Source organism: Oncorhynchus mykiss, chromosome 32 (assembly GCF_013265735.2).
Source record: "Oncorhynchus mykiss isolate Arlee chromosome 32, USDA_OmykA_1.1, whole genome shotgun sequence".
Lineage (NCBI taxonomy): Eukaryota > Metazoa > Chordata > Actinopteri > Salmoniformes > Salmonidae > Oncorhynchus > Oncorhynchus mykiss.
This window is the reverse complement of record NC_050572.1, coordinates 35,281,057-35,305,580: the sequence shown is the minus strand read 5'-3', so window position 1 is coordinate 35,305,580 and position 24,524 is coordinate 35,281,057. Positions and strand designations below refer to the sequence as shown.

The following is a 24,524-nucleotide window of genomic DNA, read 5'->3' as shown; positions in this document are numbered from 1 at the left end:
CTTTATTCTTTAGATATGGAAATTAACAACAATCAATTGTGCGAGAGGGGGAGATGAGGTTACACGTCCTGTTAAAACTAACACGGCTCAAAAAGCAAACGGAATCTGGGAATAATGTGTACATCACTGGTTAGAGGACAATGTGTAGTAGACAGCTAGCTAGGCCTACATTTAGAAGTGTTGCATTTTGATTCAAGTGGGTCGCTAACACGGTAAGTGTAATGCAACTCTTTTTTTGTTCATCACTTCCATCAATGTCACGCTGAAATCAATAGAATCAGGGTTAAATGGTGGTGTAGCACTGTTTGAAGTAACACTATTCACACTTGGAATAACCTATACACGGTTGGTTAGATGAACTTGTAGAGGAATTCCATTTTTATCTTGGAATGTCAGCTGTTGATTTCGGTAGGAAACAGACCACTTTTTTGTTAGCTATCTTTAACTTATACGAAAACACGACGTGACATAGGATATCAACAGTGACACTATTTAAGTGACAGTTTGACTGTCAAATCCATGTATTGGTGTGTGGCCATTGACTTTTATAGAGAGAGCGCGTTTCATTTTCTTTGCCATTTCATTAATTTATGTGGCATTTCTAAGTCCTGCATAACCCAGTACGTGTGACAAAATCATTGGTACAAAACCACAGATATTGATCTGTTTTAAGCAGTCAATCATATGTCATCTTGAAAACTATACACTTTTATACTAATATCACCAATCTGAGGTAAAATGGATGTGTAATTCCACAACATTTCCTGGGGTGAAAATGAAGGTTTGTGCACAGAGCCATGAGCACAGAGCCACAGAGCACAGAGCCAATCTCCATAGACAGACATTGGCCTTACTGAAGAGCTCAGTGAATTTCAACATGGCACCACCTTTTCAACAAGTCAGTTAGTCAAATTTCTGTCCTGCTATAGCTGCCCCGGTCAACTATAAGTGCTGTTATTGTGAATTGGAAACGTCTAGGAGCAACAACGGCTCAGCCTTTAAGTGGTAGGCCACACAAGCTCACAGAACGGGAGTCCCCGCAGCAAGCCTTCCCAAAAGAGTGGAGGCTATTATAGCAGCAAAGGGGGAGCCAACGCCATATGCCCATAATTCTGGAATGAGATGTTCGACGAGCAGCTGTCCACATACTTTTGGTAATGTAGTTTTTTGCCCACTCGCAAACTATTGCAACAATGACATCTCTTTCTCACTCATTTAACCATTTAGAGAGTAAAATAATGCTCTCAACCACATTTTAACCAGGTGCTCTAGACTAGAGCCTCCATCGTCTGTACAGCAGCCTGAACGTTTGACATCCCTACCTTTTAGGTTTCTCTTTGTGTCTAGTCCATTGTACTGGCCTGTGTGATGTGTAGGACTTTGATGCATTTTATTGCTTTGTTTATCGTTTATCACCTGAAAATTCAGTCTCAGCCAACAATTGTTGATATCCTCCGTCCCTTACCTGACCCTTACAGACGCAGATGCCGGACCCGAAGACGTTCAAGCAGCACTTTGAGAGCAAGCATCCCAAATCCCCAATGCCCCCAGAGCTGGATGATGTTGAGGCTTAAAAGACCAACACACACAATGGACCTACAGCTGGGTTAAGATGCTCTCATCATTCAGACTCCCAGTTTACATGTTAGAAGCAAACTCTTTCCCTATGCTAAAGTTGTATTTTGTATGACTCAATATGTGGATATGTTGTCACTCATCGCCTTCCATGTTGTGATTCACAGACACACGATGACCACGATTAGAGCGCTGCAACTGGAACTTAATGGCGTCAAGAGACAAAATACTGAGACCCCTGGACATGGGTGGGGGATATTTGTGACAATGACATAAAAAGGGGGGCAGAAGCACACCAGCACCCCATATTATATGTCCAACCATCCCTGAACTTCAGACTCTTTTGAAGCGCCCATCTTAATTATATGAGCCCACTCTACCTACATCCCTTTTCCCCATGGTGCTTCCTTCATTAATACCTGATTCAGTAACATCTAGACTGTTACACGTCTAAAAGTATCAGGGTGTTACTGTTTTTGCAACTTTTTCTCAGTTGTGTACCGCTGTCTTACTTTAACCACCAACTCTTTTCTATACCTCCTCCCATACACTCTTGTGCAAATCATTTCTGCTTTCTTTGAGAATGGTGTCATAGTGGAAAGGATTTGTTATTTGCCTAAGACTGAGTCTTGTTCTGCCTGTAAAAGGCCCTGGTTGAAACAGTGGCAAAATCACTGTGGATAGTCACCTGGTCCACGTTGTAACAGTTGTATTTTGCATTTGACCATTTCCAAGAAATGTAGCAATATATATGAAATCATTCCTCTGCCTATTTGATCCATTCTGAAGGAAAGCAGTGAATATGTTTTGTGTGTGAGAGAATATAAATGACTTCCAAATGCAAGTTAAATGCCCCTCCGTCTATACTGATACCAGTATTGTATACTTACAAGTATTTTCAAATGTATTTCCAATATACTGGAATGCTATGTAGCTGAAGAGGGGTGACACTGTTTAGGATAGGAGTGTCAATGGCATTTACTCTCACGTCTGCATCAAATCAACCTCTGCAATAAATATTATAGTTTGTTTTATTACAAATATAGCAGTACACAGTCTTCCGTAAATATGTTGACAATGACATTCCTGTATATTGGATCCTCTGTACATAGAAAAACGACAAAAAAATAGAATTGGACATTTTCCATTGCTACTAACTTGTCCTGGTTACAGGTAGAACTAAAGAAATGCGCACACTTATGGTCCATATATTTAGCGTTTTAATTTAACCATGTGTAGTACATCTAAAAGAGACAATGAGAAATTCTTGGTTCAACAAGACAACAGTCATCAAAAGGGTAGAAATGTAGCGTTGCACATGTCAGAGTACTTTACAGCTTTGATTGGATACATATAATATATGACAAAGGGTGATGTAATTATCTGAATTACTGTAGATGTGAATAGTTTAAGAGTGAAGTATGGTTATAAGTCGAATGCGAAGATCCGTCGTTATGAAAGAGGTAATGTGTGTTATTCATATACCATTCTCACACTCAATATCAATATATTATACTGAACAAAAATGTAAACACCACATATAAAGTGTTGGTCCCATGTTTCATGAACTGAAATAAAAGATCCCAGAAAAGTTCCATACGCACAAAAAGCGCATTTCTTTCTAATCTTGTGCACCAATTTGTTTACATCCCTGTCAGTGAACATTTCTCCTTTGCCAAGATAATCCATTCACCTGCTGACTACAGGAATGGCCACCAGAGCTGTTGCAAGATAATTTAATATTCCTTTCTCTACCATGTCGTTTTAGAGAATTTGGCTGTATATCCAACCGGCCTCACAACCGCACACGACGTGTAACCACGCCAGCCCAGGACCTCCACATCCGGCTATTCACCTGTGGGATCGTCTGAGATCAGACACCCGGATAGCTGATGCAACTGTGGGATTGCACAACTGAAGAATTTCTGCACAAACTGTAAGAAACCGTCACAGGGAAGACCATCTGCGTGCATGTCGTACTCACCAGGGTCTTACTGCAGTTCGGCATCATAACTGACTTCAGTGGGCAAATACTTACCTTCGATGGCCACTGGCACGCTGAAGAAGTGTGCTCTTTAAGGATCAATCCCGCGTCGCGTGGGCTAGCGGTTTGCTGATGTCAATGTTGTGAACAGAGTGCCCCATGGTGGCAGTGGGGTTACGGTATAGGCAGGCATAAGCTACGGACAACGAACACAATTGCATTTTATCGATGGCAATTTGAATGCACAGGATCTATGAGATCCTGAGGCCCATTGCTGTGCCAGTAATCCTCTGCCATCACCTCATATTTCAGCATGTTAATGCGCGGTCCCATTTCGCAAGGATCTGTACACAATTCCTGGGTGCTGAAAATGTCCCAATTCTTCCATGTCCTGCATGCTCACAAGCATGTTTGGGATGCTCTGGATTGACGTGCACGACAGCGCGTTCCAGGTCCCGCAACTTTTAAAAACCATCAAAGACGAGTGGGACAACATTCCACAGGCCTCAATCAACAGCCTGATCAACTATGCTAGGGAGCTCCCGAATGGCGCAGCGGTCTAAATTACAGCATCTCAGTGCAAGAGGCATCACTGCAGTCCCTGGTTGGAATCCAGGCTGCATGATATCCGGTCATGATTGGGAGTCCCATAGGGCGGTGCACAATTGGCCCAGCGTTGTCGGGTTTGGCTGGGGTAGGCCGACATTGTAAATAACAATTTGTTCTTAAATGACTTGCCTAGTTAAATAAAAAATAACAAAAACATTAAATTAAATGTGTCGCGCTGCATGAGGCAAATTGTGGTCACACCAGATACTGACTGGTTTTCTGATCCACGCTCCTATCTTCATTTAAAAAGGTATCTGTTACCAACAGATGCACATCTGTATTCCCAGTCAAGTGAAATCCATAGATTAGGGCCTAAAGAACATATTTTAATTGACTGATGTCCTTATATGAACTATAACTCAGTAAAATAATTGAAATTGTTGCATGTTGAGTTGATATTTATGTTCAGTGTAGATACATACTATTTAGCCTCATATTGCCAGATTATTGCTATCAACCCTGTTTGTATCTTTTGGAACAATGGTAGTGAAGTTTATTAAAATGATGTAGAATAGATGGGCCACCACAGATGTTACAGGCATCCACAGGTCTTGACCACCATGTTGCGATGCTTCTTTAGGATCACATTGTTGTTGTCGTCGTAGAAGAGTACAGAGATGGGACTGAGCTTGGTGGGTGCGCAGCACGCTTTGGGAACCTCATCCGGCTTCAAAAGGTGAACCTGCCATGAAAAAAGGTCAATCAGACTAATTCATACATACACTTTGATATAATCAATGATAATATCCTGTTTATAAAAGAGGTATGGATTATTATTATGCAGATGCTTCAGTGCTCTCCTACCTCAGTGGGATGTGGTTTCGCCCCCCTTGTCTAAATGTGTATGTGTTTTATATATTTTTTATCCCGGGTTGTCTGTGCTCCACAAGACTTTATAGCCCACTGAGCCAAAGCCTAGACTTTCAGAAGTTCAACAACAACTTCCATGAAACAAGCTAAAACATTTCAATGGGCCATTGACCTAGCTAGTGACTTAAAAAAATATATTTGGTCTTTAAGTTTTATATTATACACACACAACATAGGAAAGCCTCTGGTGACAAAATAGGGTCAGTGGAATTAGAATGATGACCAGGAATTGTATAGGATTCTAATGGTAACCATAGCGTTCCAAACTCATTTCTATGGCAACACAGCTGTCAATTTTGTAAACAACAATTTCAAATATATGTGTTGCCATGAGACATCTAACCGTTAGAACATATCGGCGTTCTATTGAACGTTTTCTGTTCGAAAACAAGAACAACTTCAATTTGCTGTTCAACAACAACAAACTTGACGGATTTTTGAGACCTGAGATTGAAACATCGACTGGAAAATGCCTGGGTGCTTTTCAAGATTGACGGAGAGAGTGCGAGGACTTCGGCAGCCTTCTGCGTCGACAGGTTGTTCAAATTCATTTATGGGTTGTTTTTGTTGTCTTTTTCCGTTTTGCAGGGTTCGCGATCGTCGGGAGGTGGACAGCGACAGCGACTTCGAAGAGGGTACGTGGAGTTTTAAACTTCTTATTTTACCACATTCAACATTGACAATGTAATTTGTTAAATGTTGTGTATTTCTGTAATCCAAACTTTCAAGGTAACGTTAACTTGAGTAATTGTTGCTAAGCAATGCACTTTTGCTAGTAGTACTAGCTAGCGTGCTACGTTTTACGTCCTAATAATTGTTTGTTTTCCTTTTCCTACTTTTAGAATCAACTGTACTGGATGAGGTCCAGTTGGATGTGCCACTGCTGCCAGTTATCCTTCATGTCCAGGATGCTGCTATCATCCTTGAGGTACACTTTTCAGAAAGCTTTTGGTTTTATGTTTGAAAAGTATCCCACATATTCATTCTGAAAATCTTTGTTGTCTGCTTTAGGAGGCCACTGGTAATTGGCAGCTGATACCGATTAGGTACAGCCCCCTGTACTGTGGGCCTGTTGTGATCAGGGTAAGAGAACCACACACAGTCACATCACCGTTACAATGTTTGCTGTTTCTAACCTGAATGTACTGTAATGTCACCCCCCTCTTGTGCAGAACAATGCCAGTCCGGTGGCTAAAGCCTGGAGAACTTTCCAGTTCATCAGCCCCATTATCACCTACATGTGTGGGGGATCCCAGGTATGTGTCTTTGTAACTATCTAGTCCTAATCTACATTGTCCGAGTCATGTGATCAAGATGGAAATATGTTACAGCGATGGCTGATGTTGTTTTGTTGATGTTACTTGTCGTTTCTCTCCACAGCAGGTGGTGGTGAGGATGCACCATGTGAGTAGGGTTCGAGGCCTGGAGACTCAACTGGTGTGGGCCATCTCCAAGGAGACAGCCAGGCTTAGTCCAGAGGGCATCCCCTACTGTGCCACCAAGGTGCAGTCCGTCACTTGGATCCAGGTAAGATGTAAATACTACTGAAATAGTATTAGATTAGGCTTTTCTTGACTTATTCCATTTGGCCTTAACATGTCATCTCTCTCTGTCAGTATGTGGCTGGCAGGGTGACCCAGTATGCGTCTCACCTCCGCCACGAGACGTCTGTGGACGTGACGTTTGGCTGCTACCAGGTAAATAAAAATGTTCCTATGTATATAGAATACCAATTACTGTGCATTTTTCCATTAGATATGCTCTGTTTTCTAATAATGCGTGTGTGTGGTAAACAGGTGTGTTGTGTGTGTTTTTGGAGCAGCAGACTGATGTCTCGGTGGTGTACGCCACTCTCCACATGGGGCTGGATGGGCTGCTCTCCTCCTCGGCATGGTCGGAGGCTGCCTCCGTCTCTACGCCCACCAATCAGCAGTTCACTGAGCCAGAGCCTGAAGGCCACAACTGCTATGAGGTCAGATGTTAGACACACAGCTACACATTCTATAGACTAGTAGCATTAAGATCCATCCATTGACCCATTGTTTGTCATGTCATGTCACTGATGTTGAATGTTTGTTCTGTTGTTGTAGGGCTGGGAGGAGGACCTGCTGCCTGAGGAGAGGGAGGTTCCTCTGCTAAAGTGAGTTCCTCTAAATATCTGTGTAGTCTGGGCTTGTCAGATGCTGAAGCATAGTTGTCACCATCCTATATCCCCATTGAATCTACTGGTTGACATTCTCCATTCCCTCCCTCCCACAGCCTCTACCTTACCACCAAGAGAGTGGAGGACATCGCCCTGAGGCTCGTCTCCCTGCGCCAGGCCTTCACTGTGAGTGGACCCACTTAAAATGTTTCTCTCTGTATCTTCTTGTTCTGTCTGTCTCCTAGAGGAAGATGGGTGTCTCACCCTAACTCTTCCCTCTTCTCTAGACACTGCTTGGTTCCACCCTGAGCAGGAACCATCTGTTTGTGGCAGGAAAGGTCCTAATGGGCGCACTGGTTCAAGCCCACCACATGGTAGCTCACTAACTCATTATTCATTCAAGGGAAAGAGAGCGTCCTCAGTGGGAAATGTGTTCTGTTCATTAACATCAACGCTCTTTGCTTTGTGATAGGACGAGGCCGAATTCATCCGTGCCTATAATGACTTTGTGGACTACCTGAGTGACCCCTCGAAGGAGATTGACATTGAGAGGGAGCTGGCTGAGGCAAAGGTGGGTTCATTAACTCTTTCATGTCTCCACATGCATGTCTTTTATACATCACAGTATCTGATCTGTTTGAAATCATTCCTATTTTCTTGTCCTAGATCCATCATGTTAACCTGATAGATGTCCTCTTTGAACTGGTGCTGTTTGGGTTGATGATAGCTCAGAAGTCCCTGATTGTGGTAAGTAGCATCTCACTGGTACATGTTTCGATGTCTCTCTATTAGCAAATTCACTTCAATTTCTCTTCTCTCCTCCTCTGTTTCCTTTAGCACCCTGGTGGGTTCATGGAGCGTCTGTACGCTCTCCTGTACTCCTTCCTGCCCGCTGCTGCCAGCATTGAGCCAAAGGCTGAGAGATACCTGCTGCTGCTCAATGTAAGAGTCAAGAGTTTACTTCCTTATTCCTAGTTGACCTGAATAACAGGGTTTCAATGACATTTTACAGGGAGTAACTCTCCTTGTCTCTTTCCTCTTGGTAAGCTAGTAACTCAGAGCCATTATCTATGTGTTGTGTGGTGTTCTCTTCAGGGCGGGCTGATGGCTCTGCTTGATGACATGTTTGGGCAGCAGCTGGCCTGGTACTTTAACCCAGAATCTCTGGTCACTGAGCTCTCCAGCCTCCTGGAGTACCACCTGGAGAACATCATGGCCAGCATGTAGTCCTACTGCAGAGATCTGAAAGGCCACTCTCTCTCTGTCTGTCCATCTCTCTCTCTCTGTCCGTCCATCTCTCTCTCTCTCGCTCTCCATCCATATCTCTCTCTCTGTCCCTCCATCCATATCTCTCTCTCTGTCCATCTCTCTTTCTCTCTCTCAGGATTTGAGGACTTGAAGTGCTTTGTTGAACCTTGATTAGTTAACACAAATTAAATTAATGTATTCTCTTGTTTTCTCTCCCCACAGGATTCTTGTGACACTTTGCCACCTAACAGGGATCTGGACACTAATGCACTACATTACTTTGCACTGAATTTTACATTTTTAAATAAAATAACTGGTAGTTTAAAAGCATTTGTCTCTGTCTTTTTTCATTTACTTGATCATTTCATCACAATTTCCTCTTCCTGGAGTTATGAGGCTAATATTACATGAACAATTATGCTTTATTCTTTAGATATGGAAATTAACAACAATCAATTGTGCGAGAGGGGGAGATGAGGTTACACGTCCTGTTAAAACTAACACGGCTCAAAAAGCAAACGGAATCTGGGAATAATGTGTACATCACTGGTTAGAGGACAATGTGTAGTAGACAGCTAGCTAGGCCTACATTTAGAAGTGTTGCATTTTGATTCAAGTGGGTCGCTAACACGGTAAGTGTAATGCAACTCTTTTTTTGTTCATCACTTCCATCAATGTCACGCTGAAATCAATAGAATCAGGGTTAAATGGTGGTGTAGCACTGTTTGAAGTAACACTATTCACACTTGGAATAACCTATACACGGTTGGTTAGATGAACTTGTAGAGGAATTCCATTTTTATCTTGGAATGTCAGCTGTTGATTTCGGTAGGAAACAGACCACTTTTTTGTTAGCTATCTTTAACTTATACGAAAACACGACGTGACATAGGATATCAACAGTGACACTATTTAAGTGACAGTTTGACTGTCAAATCCATGTATTGGTGTGTGGCCATAGACTTTTATAGAGAGAGCGCGTTTCATTTTCTTTGCGTGGGGGATATTTGTGACAATGACATAAAAAGGGGGGCAGAAGCACACCAGCACCCCATATTATATGTCCAACCATCCCTGAACTTCAGACTCTTTTGAAGCGCCCATCTTAATTATATGAGCCCACTCTACCTACATCCCTTTTCCCCATGGTGCTTCCTTCATTAATACCTGATTCAGTAACATCTAGACTGTTACACGTCTAAAAGTATCAGGGTGTTACTGTTTTTGCAACTTTTTCTCAGTTGTGTACCGCTGTCTTACTTTAACCACCAACTCTTTTCTATACCTCCTCCCATACACTCTTGTGCAAATCATTTCTGCTTTCTTTGAGAATGGTGTCATAGTGGAAAGGATTTGTTATTTGCCTAAGACTGAGTCTTGTTCTGCCTGTAAAAGGCCCTGGTTGAAACAGTGGCAAAATCACTGTGGATAGTCACCTGGTCCACGTTGTAACAGTTGTATTTTGCATTTGACCATTTCCAAGAAATGTAGCAATATATATGAAATCATTCCTCTGCCTATTTGATCCATTCTGAAGGAAAGCAGTGAATATGTTTTGTGTGTGAGAGAATATAAATGACTTCCAAATGCAAGTTAAATGCCCCTCCGTCTATACTGATACCAGTATTGTATACTTACAAGTATTTTCAAATGTATTTCCAATATACTGGAATGCTATGTAGCTGAAGAGGGGTGACACTGTTTAGGATAGGAGTGTCAATGGCATTTACTCTCACGTCTGCATCAAATCAACCTCTGCAATAAATATTATAGTTTGTTTTATTACAAATATAGCAGTACACAGTCTTCCGTAAATATGTTGACAATGACATTCCTGTATATTGGATCCTCTGTACATAGAAAAACGACAAAAAAATAGAATTGGACATTTTCCATTGCTTCTAACTTGTCCTGGTTACAGGTAGAACTAAAGAAATGCGCACACTTATGGTCCATATATTTAGCGTTTTAATTTAACCATGTGTAGTACATCTAAAAGAGACAATGAGAAATTCTTGGTTCAACAAGACAACAGTCATCAAAAGGGAAGAAATGTAGCGTTGCACATGTCAGAGTACTTTACAGCTTTGATTGGATACATATAATATATGACAAAGGGTGATGTAATTATCTGAATTACTGTAGATGTGAATAGTTTAAGAGTGAAGTATGGTTATAAGTCGAATGCGAAGATCCGTCGTTATGAAAGAGGTAATGTGTGTTATTCATATACCATTCTCACACTCAATATCAATATATTATACTGAACAAAAATGTAAACACCACATATAAAGTGTTGGTCCCATGTTTCATGAACTGAAATAAAAGATCCCAGAAAAGTTCCATACGCACAAAAAGCGCATTTCTTTCTAATCTTGTGCACCAATTTGTTTACATCCCTGTCAGTGAACATTTCTCCTTTGCCAAGATAATCCATTCACCTGCTGACTACAGGAATGGCCACCAGAGCTGTTGCAAGATAATTTAATATTCCTTTCTCTACCATGTCGTTTTAGAGAATTTGGCTGTATATCCAACCGGCCTCACAACCGCACACGACGTGTAACCACGCCAGCCCAGGACCTCCACATCCGGCTATTCACCTGTGGGATCGTCTGAGATCAGACACCCGGATAGCTGATGCAACTGCGGGATTGCACAACTGAAGAATTTCTGCACAAACTGTAAGAAACCGTCACAGGGAAGACCATCTGCGTGCATGTCGTACTCACCAGGGTCTTACTGCAGTTCGGCATCATAACTGACTTCAGTGGGCAAATACTTACCTTCGATGGCCACTGGCACGCTGAAGAAGTGTGCTCTTTAAGGATCAATCCCGCGTCGCGTGGGCTAGCGGTTTGCTGATGTCAATGTTGTGAACAGAGTGCCCCATGGTGGCAGTGGGGTTACGGTATAGGCAGGCATAAGCTACGGACAACGAACACAATTGCATTTTATCGATGGCAATTTGAATGCACAGGATCTATGAGATCCTGAGGCCCATTGCTGTGCCAGTAATCCTCTGCCATCACCTCATATTTCAGCATGTTAATGCGCGGTCCCATTTCGCAAGGATCTGTACACAATTCCTGGGTGCTGAAAATGTCCCAATTCTTCCATGTCCTGCATGCTCACAAGCATGTTTGGGATGCTCTGGATTGACGTGCACGACAGCGCGTTCCAGGTCCCGCAACTTTTAAAAACCATCAAAGACGAGTGGGACAACATTCCACAGGCCTCAATCAACAGCCTGATCAACTATGCTAGGGAGCTCCCGAATGGCGCAGCGGTCTAAATTACAGCATCTCAGTGCAAGAGGCATCACTGCAGTCCCTGGTTGGAATCCAGGCTGCATGATATCCGGTCATGATTGGGAGTCCCATAGGGCGGTGCACAATTGGCCCAGCGTTGTCGGGTTTGGCTGGGGTAGGCCGACATTGTAAATAACAATTTGTTCTTAAATGACTTGCCTAGTTAAATAAAAAATAACAAAAACATTAAATTAAATGTGTCGCGCTGCATGAGGCAAATTGTGGTCACACCAGATACTGACTGGTTTTCTGATCCACGCTCCTATCTTCATTTAAAAAGGTATCTGTTACCAACAGATGCACATCTGTATTCCCAGTCAAGTGAAATCCATAGATTAGGGCCTAAAGAACATATTTTAATTGACTGATGTCCTTATATGAACTATAACTCAGTAAAATAATTGAAATTGTTGCATGTTGAGTTGATATTTATGTTCAGTGTAGATACATACTATTTAGCCTCATATTGCCAGATTATTGCTATCAACCCTGTTTGTATCTTTTGGAACAATGGTAGTGAAGTTTATTAAAATGATGTAGAATAGATGGGCCACCACAGATGTTACAGGCATCCACAGGTCTTGACCACCATGTTGCGATGCTTCTTTAGGATCACATTGTTGTTGTCGTCGTAGAAGAGTACAGAGATGGGACTGAGCTTGGTGGGTGCGCAGCACGCTTTGGGAACCTCATCCGGCTTCAAAAGGTGAACCTGCCATGAAAAAAGGTCAATCAGACTAATTCATACATACACTTTGATATAATCAATGATAATATCCTGTCAGTTTAGTAAACAACAATTTTCAAATATATGTGTTGGAACATACAGTGGGGCAAAAAAGTATTTAGTCAGCCACCAATTGTGCAAGTTCTCCCACTTAAAAAGATGAGAGAGGCCTGTAATTTTTATCATAGGTACACTTCAACTATGACAGACAAAATTAGAAGAAAAAAAATTGAGAAAATCACATTGTAGGATTTTTTATGAATTTATTTGCAAATTATGGTGGAAAATAAGTATTTGGTCAATAACAAAAGTTTATCTCAATACTTTGTTATATACCCTTTGTTGGCAATGACAGAGGTCAAACATTTTCTGTAAGTCTTCACAAGGTTTTCACACACTGTTGCTGGGATTTTGGCCCATTCCTCCATGCAGATCTCCTCTAGAGCAGTGATGTTTTGGGCTGTTGCTGGGCAACACAGACTTTCAACTCCCTCCAAAGATTTTCTATGGGGTTGAGATCTGGAGACTGGCTAGGCCACTCCAGGACCTTGAAATGCTTCTTACGAAGCCACTCCTTCGTTGCCCAGGCGGTGTGTTTGGGATCATTGTAATGCTGAAAGACCCAGCCACATTTCATCTTCATAGCCTGGTTCCTCTCTAGGTTTCTTCCTATGTTTTGGCCTTTCTAGGGAGTTTTTCCTAGCCACCGTGCTTCTACACCTGCATTGCTTGCTGTTTGGGGTTTTAGGCTGGGTTTCTGTTCAGCACTTTGAGATATCAGCTGATGTACGAAGGGCTAAATAAATAAATTAGATTTGATTTGAATGCCCTTGCTGATGGAAGGAGGTTTTCACTCAAAATCTCACGATACATGGCCCCATTCATTCTTTCCTTTACACGGATCAGTCGTCCTGGTCCCTTTGCAGAAAAACAGCCCCAAAGCATGATGTTTCCACCCCCATGCTTCACAGTAGGTATGGTGTTCTTTGGATGCAACTCAGCATTCTTTGTCCTCCAAAGTTGAGTTTTTACCAAAAAGTTATATTTTGGTTTCATCTGACCATATGACATTCTCCCAATCTTCTTCTGGTTCATCCAAATGCTCTCTAGCAAACTTCAGACGGGCCTGGACATGTACTGGCTTAAGCAGGGGGACACGTCTGGCACTGCAGGATTTGAGTCCCTGGCGGCGTAGTGTGTTACTGATGGTAAGCTTTGTTACTTTGGTCCCAGCTCTCTGCAGGTCATTCACTAGGTCCCCCCGTGTGGTTCTGGGATTTTTGCTCACCGTTCTTGTGATCATTTTGACCCCACAGGGTGAGATCTTGCGTGGAGCCCCAGATCGAGGGAGATTATCAGTGGTCTTGTATGTCTTCCATTTCCTAATAAATGCTCCCAAAGTTGATTTCTTCAAACCAAGCTGCTTACCTATTGCAGATTCAATCTTCCCAGCCTGGTGCAGGTCTACAATGTTGTTTATGGTGTCCTTTGACAGCTCTTTGGTCTTGGCCATAGTAGAGTTTGGAGTGTGACTGTTTGAGGTTGTGGACAGGTGTCTTTTATACTGATAACAAGTTCAAACAGGTGCCATTAATACAGGTAACGAGTGGAGGACAGAGGAGCCTCTTAAAGAAGAAGTTACAGGTCTGTGAGAGACAGAAATATTGCTTGTTTGTAGGTGACCGAATACTTATTTTCCACCATAATTTGCAAATAAATTAATTAACAATCCTACAATGTGATTTTCTAGATTTTTTTTCTCAGTCGTAGTTGAAGTGTACCTATGATGAAAATTACAGGCCTCTCATCTTTTTAAGTGGGAGAACTTGCACAATTGGTGGTTGACTAAATACTTTTTTGCCCCACTGTATAAGTTAACTTGAGTAATTGTTGCTAAGCAATGCACTTTTGCTAGTAGTACTAGCTAGCGTGCTACGTTTTACGTCCTAATAATTGTTTGTTTGTTTTCCTTTTCCTACTTTTAGAATCAACTGTACTGGATGAGGTCCAGTTGGATGTGCCACTGCTGCCAGTTATCCTTCATGTCCAGGATGCTGCTATCATCCATGAGGATGTGCCGACTATCCTTGAGGTACACTTTTCAGAAAGCTTTTGGTTTTATGTTTGAAAAGTATCCCACATATTCATTCTGAAAATCTTTGTTGCCTGCTTTAGGAGGCCACTGATAATTGGCAGCTGATAACGATTAGCCCCCTGTTCCTCTAAATGTCTGTGTAGTCTGGGCTTGTCAGATGCTGTTATACCCATTGACTCGAATGGTTGACATTCTCCATTCCCTCCCTCCCATAGCCTCTACCTTACCACCAAGAGAGTGGAGGACATCGCCCTGAGGCTCGTCTCCCTGCCCCAGGCCTTCACTGTGAGTTATCCCTCCAAGAAGATTGACATTGAGAGGGAGCTGGCTGAGGCAAAGGTGAGTTCATTAACTCTTTCATGTCTCACTTTGGGTTCTTCCACATGCATGTCTTTTATACATCACAGTATCTGATCTATTTGAAATCATTCCTATTTTCTTGTCCTAGATCCATCATGTTAACCTGATAGATGTCCTCTTTGAACTGGTGCTGTTTGGGTTGATGATAGCTCAGAAGTCCCTGATGGTGGTAAGTAGCATCTCACTGGTACATGTTTCGATGTCTCCCTATTAGCAAATTCACTTCAATTTCTCTTCTCTCTTCCTTTTTCCTTTAGCACCCTGGTGGGTTCATGGAGCGTCTGTACGCTCTCCTGTACTCCTTCCTGCCCGCTGCTGCCAGCATTGAGCCAAAGGCTGAGAGATACCTGCTGCTGCTCAATGTAAGAGTCAAGAGTTTACTTCCTTATTCCTAGTTGACCTGAATAACAGGGTTTCAATGACATTTTACAGGGAGTAACTCTCCTTGTCTCTTTCCTCTTGGTAAGCTAGTAACTCAGAGCCATTATCTATATGTTGTGTGGTGTTCTCTTCAGGGTGGGCTGATGGCTCTGCTTGATGACATGTTTGGGCAGCAGCTGGCCTGGTACTTTAACCCAGAATCTCTGGTCACTGAGCTCTCCAGCCTCCTGGAGTACCACCTGGAGAACCTCATGGCCAGCATGTAGTCCTACTGCAGAGATCTGAAAGGCCACTCTCTCTCTGTCTGTCCATCTCTCTCTCTCTCTGTCCGTCCATCTCTCTCTCTCTCTCTGTCCGTCCATCTCTCTCTCTCTCTCCATCCATCTCTCTCTCTCTGTCCATCTCTCTTTCTCTCTCTCAGGATGTGAGGACTTGAAGTTCTTCGTTGAACTGTGATTAGTTAACAGCCATTAAATTATTGTATTCTCTTGTTTTCTCTCCCCACAGGATTCTTGTGCCACTTTGCCAACTAACAGGGATCTAGACACTAATGCACTACATTACTTTGCACTGAATTTTACATTTTTAAATAAAATAACTAGTATTTCAATTGCATTTGTCTCTGTCTTTTCATTTACTTGATCATTTCATCACTACTTCCTCTTCCTGGAGTTATGAGGCTAATATTACATGAACAATTATGCTTTATTCTTTGCATATGGAAATAAACAACGTTTAGTTGATTTACAGGCCCACACTTTATGGCATTGTATTGTGATGTGTGATACTGTACTGACTCTACAAGCTGTCAAAAGTGTTCCACAGGGATGCTGGCCCATGTTGACTCCCAATGCTTCCCACAGTTGTGTCAAATTCGTTCAATGTCCTTTGGGTGGTGGACCATTCTTGATACACCAATACCATACCCTGTTCAAAGGCACTTAAATACCCCGTTCAAAGGCACTTACATATTTAGTCTTGCCCAATCACCCTCTGAATGGCACACATACGCAATCCATGTCTCAATTGTTTTAATGCTTAAACATCATTCTTTAACCTGTCTCCTCTCCTTCATCTACACTAATTGAAGTGGGTTTAATAAGTGACATCAATAAGGGATCATAGTTTTACCTGGTCAGTCTGTCATTTAAAGAGCAGGCATATAGTATAAAGTCGACCACTTCAGTCTTGAATGTAACTTCTCACTATCTGTACTCTACATTAAGAGTCTGCCATTGTAGACTCAGTTAATATAGGTATTTTACTTTCAATTTGCCATGTTTTCCATTAATGTCTGAGTCAATTACCTTCTTTCCCACTGAAACCAATGTTATCGTTCATGTGAGAGAGGGTGTAGTAGTGCATACTGACCACTAGTTGGATCATAGCGTGGTTGGTGGCATTCATGTGAGAGAGGGTGTAGTAGTGCATACTGACCACTAGTTGGATCATAGCGTGGTTGGTGGTGTTCATGTGAGAGAGGGTGTAGTAGTGCATACTGACCACTAGTTGGATCATAGCGTGGTTGGTGGCGTTCATGTGAGAGAGGGTGTAGTAGTGCATACTGACCACTAGTTGGATCATAGTGTGGTTGTTGGCATTCATGTGAGAGAGGGTGTAGTAGTGCATACTGACCACTAGTTGGATCATAGCGTGGTTGGTGGCGTTCATGTGAGAGAGGGTGTAGTAGTGCATACTGACCACTAGTTGGATCATAGTGTGGTTGGTGGCGTTCATGTGAGAGAGGGTGTAGTAGTGCATACTGACCACTAGTTGGATCATAGCGTGGTTGGTGGCATTCATGCAGGAACCCAGAGGGTATAGGCATTCTCCATCACAGTAGAAGGCAGAGTAACCAGTAGGAGCCAGGACCCAGTCCTAATGGAGAGAAATACCATAGAAATAGATTGACAAAATTAGATGAATGACTAGAACAGACTACATTTCTATCAGAAATACGTCATAAAACATGCAAAGAACAGAACAAACTACACAAATGCCTTGCTTCCTTAAAAATACTAATTGTGTGATACAGCAAATAAGGAGATACAATGTTAGCTCATGATATTATCTATTCAGTAGAATGAGTAGTTAAGGGAGACAGAAGCTTACCTTCCAGCCTAGGTCACTAAAGCTCACATATAATTCATGTCTCTTACAAGCCTGACGCCCACTGTTGACGTGGCTGTGGTCTGAAAGGTACGAAACAATATGTTTTGAGACAGGACAGACTGTGAAGCACACTTTGGATGCATTAGATTTACAGTAAAGACACAATTAAATGTAAACACAACTTAAGTAATTATGTAATTTGAACGAACTATGCCTTTAAACGTTGCATTAAACAAGCTTCACAACAAGACCTAAAACCAGTGTTGTCCTCTGACCTTGTAGAACCTCACCATGTATACTGGGAAGGGGCAGGTCATATTTGGGCTTCCTCTTGCGGGGGTTGGGTTTCAGGGCGCGTGGGGGGCGACAGGGGACCTGGCTGGCTCTGAAGAAGGTCACCATGAAGGGCTGTTTGGAGCGAGGGCCCCTTCGACCCACCAAGCCTACCCACCCAGCTGACAAGGACCGGTCTGATGGAGAGAAAATAGTGTGTTTGCGTGTGTGTGAGATATAATCGTGAGGTAAACCAAAACAACATATCTCCATTTCTATGTATTTACTAAACAATAACACATACTATGAGACATTACAGTGTTACTTCACATGTACTGCTGTCGTATTCTGAGTTAACTTGCCTCTTTATTCAAAGGCATAATAATCTAGAAATCCATTTTGTGGGTAATCGCCTCCCCATCTGCAGAGCATTTCCTGTCCCTGACCATAGTATTAACTCTATGAGGCTCACCCTCCTCTGTCTCCACATAGAGACGAATGCCCAGGTTGCTGCGGGGGTGCAGGAGCCAACGGTTGCTGGCAGAGGTCACGTCAAAAGCCAGCCAGCCCTCCTGCCCCGCGGGCACTGACTGCATGTCCAGCAGCACCAGCTCTGGCTCTCTGAGGAGAGTAGAGGAGTGGCATGAGATAACCTCTGGAGAGATACACAAAGCATGTTGTATGGCCATGCAGTAGAGACAAACAAACAGAGAGACAGCCACTTGAGCTTCAACTCTCTCGAGAACCAAACCTCTGCAAGACGTCCTCGCAAGCCAGAACGTGGCCAAATGAGCTCTGTTGCCAGGAGCTGTTTGAGGTCAAAAGTTGAATTGCAATTCTTTTTAAACATTGCATTTTGCCGCAGCAACAAACCAATGTGTATAGAGAGAAGACAGATTATTCAACGAGAGTGAGGGGAATATTAAAGGGATTATTTGATATCCTTGATCCTTTTTTCATGCAAAAACCAAATAGACATATTATGTCGATCTAGTGGCAGGAACCTGTGTTTGTTCTCCCGTTGGATCTCGTAGACGGAGATGTGCAGGGTGCGGTTGGCCCTCTGGCCCATGGTCAGGGTCTTATAAATGCGGAACTCTGCAGCCGTGACCGTCTCCCCCTGGGGGAGGGGCGTCAGGTCAAAACGGAACTCCTTCCAGTACGGCCGTGGCTGCAGCAGGTCCCGCTCCTGCTCCACTGAGGGAGAGGAGGAGAGAGGAAGGTCGATGTAAGGCCACTGACATTTTCACATGTAAACAACACAACACCTCATATTCACATCTACACGACTTCCACTCCCCTCAACAAGCCCTAAAAAGACTAATACAAAACACAGAGATATTCTCATTGTATGATGCAGACATTCCCACATGACACAAGAAGGACAGAAGAGGACAAGGGCGGAAGGGAGGCGAAAGAGCAATAAATCTAATTTGTAAGTGTGTGAATGAGAAGACCGAGGGAAAGAGAAGAGCACCAGAAGTGGGAAGGTGTGGAGGGAGATGGGAGGATTGGAAGGTGAGTGACTGGGTCATTGGAAATAGGGGGAAAGAGAGGAGCGGAGCAGACGTGTGGCGCAAGGTGAGCCCAAGTGAAGGAGGACTGGATAGCGGTCATGTAGAGAGGGGAGAGAAAGAGGCAATAGGGAAAGACTGAGAAATATAGGGATGGACACGCTGGTCACTCACCACAGCCGCAGTGTCTCAAGCGAGACTACGTACATGAACACACGCTCTCTCTCTCTCTCTCTCTCTCTCTCTCTCTCTCTCTCTCTCTCTCTCTCTCTCTCTCTCTCTCTCTCTCTCTCTCTCTCTCTCTCTCTCTCTCTCTCTCTCTCTCTCTCTCTCTCTCTCTCTCTCTCTCTCTCTCTCTCTCTCTCTCTCTCTCTCTCTCTCTCTCTCTCTCTCTCTCTCTCTCTCTCTCTCTCTCTCTCTCTCTCTCTCTCTCTCTCTCTCTCTCTCTCTCTCTCTCTCTCTCTCTCTCTCTCTCTCTCTCTCTCTCTCTCTCTCTCTCTCTCTCTCTCTCTCTCTCTCTCTCTCTCTCTCTCTCTCTCTCTCTAGCCCTGTAAAGCAGAGTAACAACCCTGGTCGGTCTCTGGAGTATACAGTAATTAGAGACACTAAGGACCTTCAACCGCAGCAGCTGCTCAACACACACGCCACTAACTGCAGGTTGGGCAGTATTTTTAGAGCGGTCTTCTGCAGTATTCTGAGCCCGTTTCTCTGTTTCTGTGTGTGTGTCAGTGGGGCCTGTAATTCCTTACAGCTGTGTCCCCTACGCACGGTCTTGAGCGGGTTGCATGGCCTTGACTGGTTCGGATTGATAGGGTGTGTGTGTGATGGGTGACTTCAATTGACAGGGGCTATAATTGAGAAACTGTCTAGATTCGTTAGATGGCCTTAAAATGGTGGTTCAAGGCATCACACCAGAAATTGTCAAAATAAGATCAACTGAAACATTAACTGAAAGGCATGTACAGTGCCTTGCAAAAGTATTCATCTCCCTTGGCATTTTCCTATTTTGTTGCATTACAACCTGTAATTGAAATGGATTTTCATGGTAATGGACATACACAAAATTTTTAAAATTGGTGAAGTGAAATGAAAAAAATGACTTGTTTCAATTATTTTTTTTAAAACAGAAAAGTGGTGCGTGCAAATTTATTCACCCTCTTCACTATGAAGCCCCTAAATAAGATCTGGTGCAACCAATTACCTTCAGAAGTCACATAATTAGTTAAATAAAGTCCACCTGTGTGCAATCTAAGTGTCACATGATCTGTCACATGATCCCAGTATATATATACACGCTTGTTCTGAAAGGCCCCAGATTCTGCAACACCACCAAGCAAGCGGCACCATGAAGACCAAGGATCTCTCCAAACAGGTCAGGGACAAAGTTGTGGAAAAGTACAGATCAGGGCTGGGTTATAAAAAAATGTGAGACTTTGAACATCCCACGGAGCACCATTAAATCCATTATTAAAAATTGAAAGAATATGGCACCACAACAAACCTGCTAAGAGAGGACCGCCCACCAAAACTCACGTACCAGGCAAGGAGGGCATTAATCAGAGAGGCAAAGATAACCCTGGAGGAGTTGCAAAGCTCCACAGCGGCGATTGGAGCATCTGTCCATAGTACCACTTTAAGCTGTACACTCCACGGAGCTGGGCTTTACGGAAGAGTGGCCAGAAAAAGCCATTGCTTAAAGAAAAAAAAGGAATGGGGGAGACTCCCTAAACATATGGAGGAAGGCACTCTGGGGTCAGATGAGACTAAAATTTAGCTTTTTGGTCATCAAGGAAAACGCAATGTCTGGTGCAAACCCAGCACTTCTCATCACCCCGAGAATACCATCCCCACAATGAAGCATGGTGGTGGCAGCATCATGCTATGGGGATGTTTATCATTGGCAGGGACTGGGAAACTGGTCAGAATTTAAGGAATGATGGATGGCGCTAAATACAGGGAAATTCTTGAGGGAAACCTATATCAGTCTTCCAGAGATTTGAGACTGGGACAGAGGTTCACCTTCCAGCAGGACAATGACCCTAAGCCTACTGCTAAAGCAACACTCGAGTGGTTTAAGGGGAAACATTTAAATGTCTTGGAATGGCCTAGTCAAAGCCCAGACCTCAATCCAATTGAGAATCTGTGGTTTGACTTCACAATTACTACACCAGTGGAACCCATCCAATTTGACGGAGCTGGAGCAGTTTTGCCTTGAAGAATGGGCAAAAATCCCAATGGCTAGATGTGCCAAACTTATAGAGACATACCCCAAGAGACTTGCAGCTGTAATTGCTGCAAAAGGTGTCTCTACAAAGTATTGACTTTGGGGTGGGTGAATAGTTATGCACGCTTAAGTTTTTCATTTTTTTGTGTCTTATTTCTTGTTTGTTTCACAAGAAATAATATTTTGCATCTTCAAAGTGGTAGGCATGTTGTGTAAATCAAATGATAAAACCCCCACCAAAACCTATTTTAATTCTAGGTTGTAAGGCAACAAAATAGGAAAAATGTCAAGGGGGTGAATACTTTCACAAGCCACTGTAATTACACAAATATATAAAAACAGTCATATATGGTGCTGTAATAAACATTAATATGTACGTCCAAATACTGTAGAAATACGAATAGAAACTAGCATATTAAGTGTTTAAGCAATACGCAAAATGTGTAAAAGTAGTGAAGAGAAATAACATGAAATCAGGTTTCCCCACGGTAACAAGGTTTCTGATCTCATTCCAGGAGAGATAGCGGAAGGAAACAATTGGGAAAAGGATGTTTAATTTTTATGCCATTTCAGATAAGCATCAGTAGGTCTACTGTCTGGGCTGGTGCAGCACAGGAAAGGTCTCTCTGGTGATAACAAGTCTGTCCCTGAGAGGTGAACTGGTTCACCTCTGCATAAGGTTGCCAGGTTGGCCTCGTTTCTCATTGAAAATTCTAGCTTTATCACCTTTTTCAGTTACTTTGGCTCTTTACAAGACATGTAAAAGATCACAGGAGAAGTTTTGGGCCAGATCAGGCCCTGGGGCCTCTATTTTGAATTAACTACTGGGAGACCATTGGCTGAACCAAAAACTCCCAACTAATTGGATAACGAGACAAAGTAATAACCAATTAAAACACAGGAATTTAAAATTACAGGTGTGTCAACGGTCAGTAGCTCACCCAGATTAACGAAGCTCATGACCGTATCGGCCTCGCTGACCACCGTACCCAGCGGCGGCGTGTGTGTGCTGAGAGTGGGCAGTGCGGCATGGCTGACGTGGCCCGTCAACCCATCCAGACCGCCGAACCCCAGTCCCCCTACCTCATTCCCTATTCCGTTTCCCTCATTCCCCTCGGCCGACACAGTGTGGTACAGGTCCAGCATGAAGAGGGGGGCTGAGGAGGGCGGTCGGAGGGGAGGATGGGGTCTGGGCCGGCCCGGTAGACCCAGGATGGACAGGATCTCCCTCTGCATCTCTTTCTTCTCTCGGCTGCTGAGGCGGCGGAAGCTGGAGTGGACGACTCCTTGGGCCTGGTGGCCCCAGAGACAGAGCAGCAAGGGGACGAGGATGAGAGCCACAGGGAAGAGCGGGAGTTGGAGAGGGTGTCTGTAGGTGCTGTTGTTGTTGCCACGGATGCGTCTTCTTCCCGTGCACGGGCAGGCGTGGGCGTAGATGTACGTTCTGGAGGTGTCCAGTCTGTCCAAGCTCTCCGTGGTTTGAGAGAGATCTTTCAAGGTGTCCGATGACATCGTGGAAGAAGTTCTACCCGGGTGCTTTTATATATATATATATATATATTTTTCTAACTTACAAGTCTTTGGTTGGTCTATGTTCTTTTGGCCTTCAATCCACACAAGAGCAGATTGTACTTTGGTGTGCGTTGCAGAGAACTGACACACCACAGAGGGACTGTTACTGTATGTCTCAGTCTGTCTGTGTAGGCCAAACTGTCTTACAGAGTATCACAGATCCGTCACTAACAAAAGGCACCTCTGTGATTTGTTGACGGGAGCTGTTTAGATCAACGGCAGACACAGAGAGGTTTACTTTCTTTAATTCCCTCTGTTTATCTCCCCTCTTCTTCCTTCCTCTGCCCTTTCTACTACTGTAGTCTCCCTACCACCGCGTGTCTTCTCTCTTCTACCATAACACGACTCTACTCATGCGACACACACAGAACACAAAAATGAAAGCGAGGGTATAATTACAACTTTTTTTTTTATGTCCTGATGAAAAACAAACGGTGTTGGTCTTAGAAATGGCTCCCTTTAAAGAAGTACATTTGAAGGAGGTTGACAGTGGTTAAGTTAAAGGGCAGGGCTGGTAGTCATTGAAATTTGAGAAGAGAACCAAATAAGCAGACCTGTTTTCAGTCTAATCGGTCTTCAGGAGGATGAGGGAAGAAAACACCACAAAGTGGGCTGGCATACAACAACCTGATCCCACGCAAGGAACAAAATGATCTGCAGTCCACCTCTCAATCTTTCATTCTTTAATCCACAATTCTGGGGCACTTTTTAATCCATCAAACATTCTTTGTTTGTTTGTTTGGCCCACTTGTGTCTAACTCCAGATGTTTCCAGATGTCTTCCTCAAACTGTGTGTAGCTTCCAACTTAAAATCCTTGGCACGTTGAGTAATTTGTCTTTTATTCCTTGCTTTTGTATCATCCTTTTGTATTCCTCCCAAAATCCCCCTAAACCACCTGTTTCAAGTGGAGAACAATGCCAGTGTGTTTGTCAGCGTACTGTAATGTGCCCTTTGAAAGTTTACCTCATGTAAGGGTGCTTCAACACTGCTCGAGTTGTCCATCACCAAGAGGGAGTGTCCCATACAGCCTCCTCCCTTCTGCTCCCCCCCCTCCCCACATCCTCTCCCAACTCTCTTCCTTATTCCTCCCTTTGGGCTTTTTAAAATCTCCCTCCCTTTATTTTCTCATGATCACTTACTTTCATGGGAAAATATCATGGAATCCCTTCAGTGTGATGAAAAATGCATACACTGAATATATTTTATGAGATTAAGAAGAAAATAAATCTCTCTCTAAACTTGGTTTACTGGACACGCTACCTCAACACTAACATTCAAGCATCGGGCGAACCTCTGACATCACAGCTGAGTGTTTTAGCTGTGGTTTGGAATCCTGGGGAACCACAAGGAGTGAATGACCTGCCAAAACCTGCCAGAAGAACACAGATTAGCAATTGTACCGTATCTTTAAACCGAATACTAAAAACATAAAAGGTAGACTGCTGTAGCTTAAGGTGTACTGTCAAAACATGTACCCCATGAAATGTTGTTTAAGGTATTTTATACGTTTTCATTTCCTGTTAAA

General features: G+C 43.2%; 2 protein-coding genes and 1 long non-coding RNA gene across 7 annotated transcripts; 2 read left to right on the top strand and 1 right to left on the bottom strand.

The window, feature by feature from the left end:
- Positions 1-1,184: 1,184 nt before the first annotated feature.
- On the top strand, positions 1,185-1,797 carry LOC110512057. Its single transcript, XR_005041314.1, has 2 exons — positions 1,185-1,606; positions 1,743-1,797. It is a non-coding gene; the product is annotated as an uncharacterized LOC110512057 (long non-coding RNA).
- An 872-nt stretch (positions 1,798-2,669) lies between these two features.
- On the top strand, positions 2,670-8,750 carry LOC110516824. 5 transcript variants are annotated; one of them, XM_036971143.1, is made up of 15 exons: positions 2,670-3,511; positions 4,749-4,865; positions 5,881-5,966; positions 6,050-6,121; positions 6,211-6,294; positions 6,419-6,565; positions 6,655-6,735; positions 6,858-7,010; positions 7,129-7,178; positions 7,298-7,367; positions 7,469-7,555; positions 7,654-7,752; positions 7,848-7,928; positions 8,019-8,123; positions 8,277-8,750. In XM_036971143.1, exons 2-15 carry the CDS (start codon positions 4,856-4,858, stop codon positions 8,406-8,408), a joined length of 1,257 nt encoding a protein of 418 aa, XP_036827038.1. In that variant the 5' UTR covers positions 2,670-3,511; positions 4,749-4,855; the 3' UTR covers positions 8,409-8,750. The 5 variants fall into 5 exon arrangements, with proteins under 5 accessions (XP_036827038.1, XP_036827035.1, XP_036827033.1 ...); XM_036971140.1 differs by lacking the exons at positions 2,670-3,511; positions 4,749-4,865 and adding an exon at positions 5,020-5,673 and having other exon boundaries at positions 6,864-7,010; XM_036971138.1 differs by lacking the exons at positions 2,670-3,511; positions 4,749-4,865 and adding an exon at positions 5,020-5,673.
- Positions 8,751-10,382: 1,632 nt separating this feature from the next.
- Positions 10,383-23,993, bottom strand: LOC110489282 (bone morphogenetic protein 8B-like). The gene is made up of 7 exons (XM_021561977.2): positions 22,368-23,993; positions 18,693-18,885; positions 18,161-18,309; positions 17,706-17,885; positions 17,416-17,495; positions 17,071-17,181; positions 10,383-12,452 (listed from the first exon to the last, which is right to left on the bottom strand). Exons 1-7 carry the CDS (start codon positions 22,936-22,938, stop codon positions 12,303-12,305), a joined length of 1,434 nt encoding a protein of 477 aa, XP_021417652.2. The 5' UTR covers positions 22,939-23,993; the 3' UTR covers positions 10,383-12,302.
- Positions 23,994-24,524: the final 531 nt, after the last annotated feature.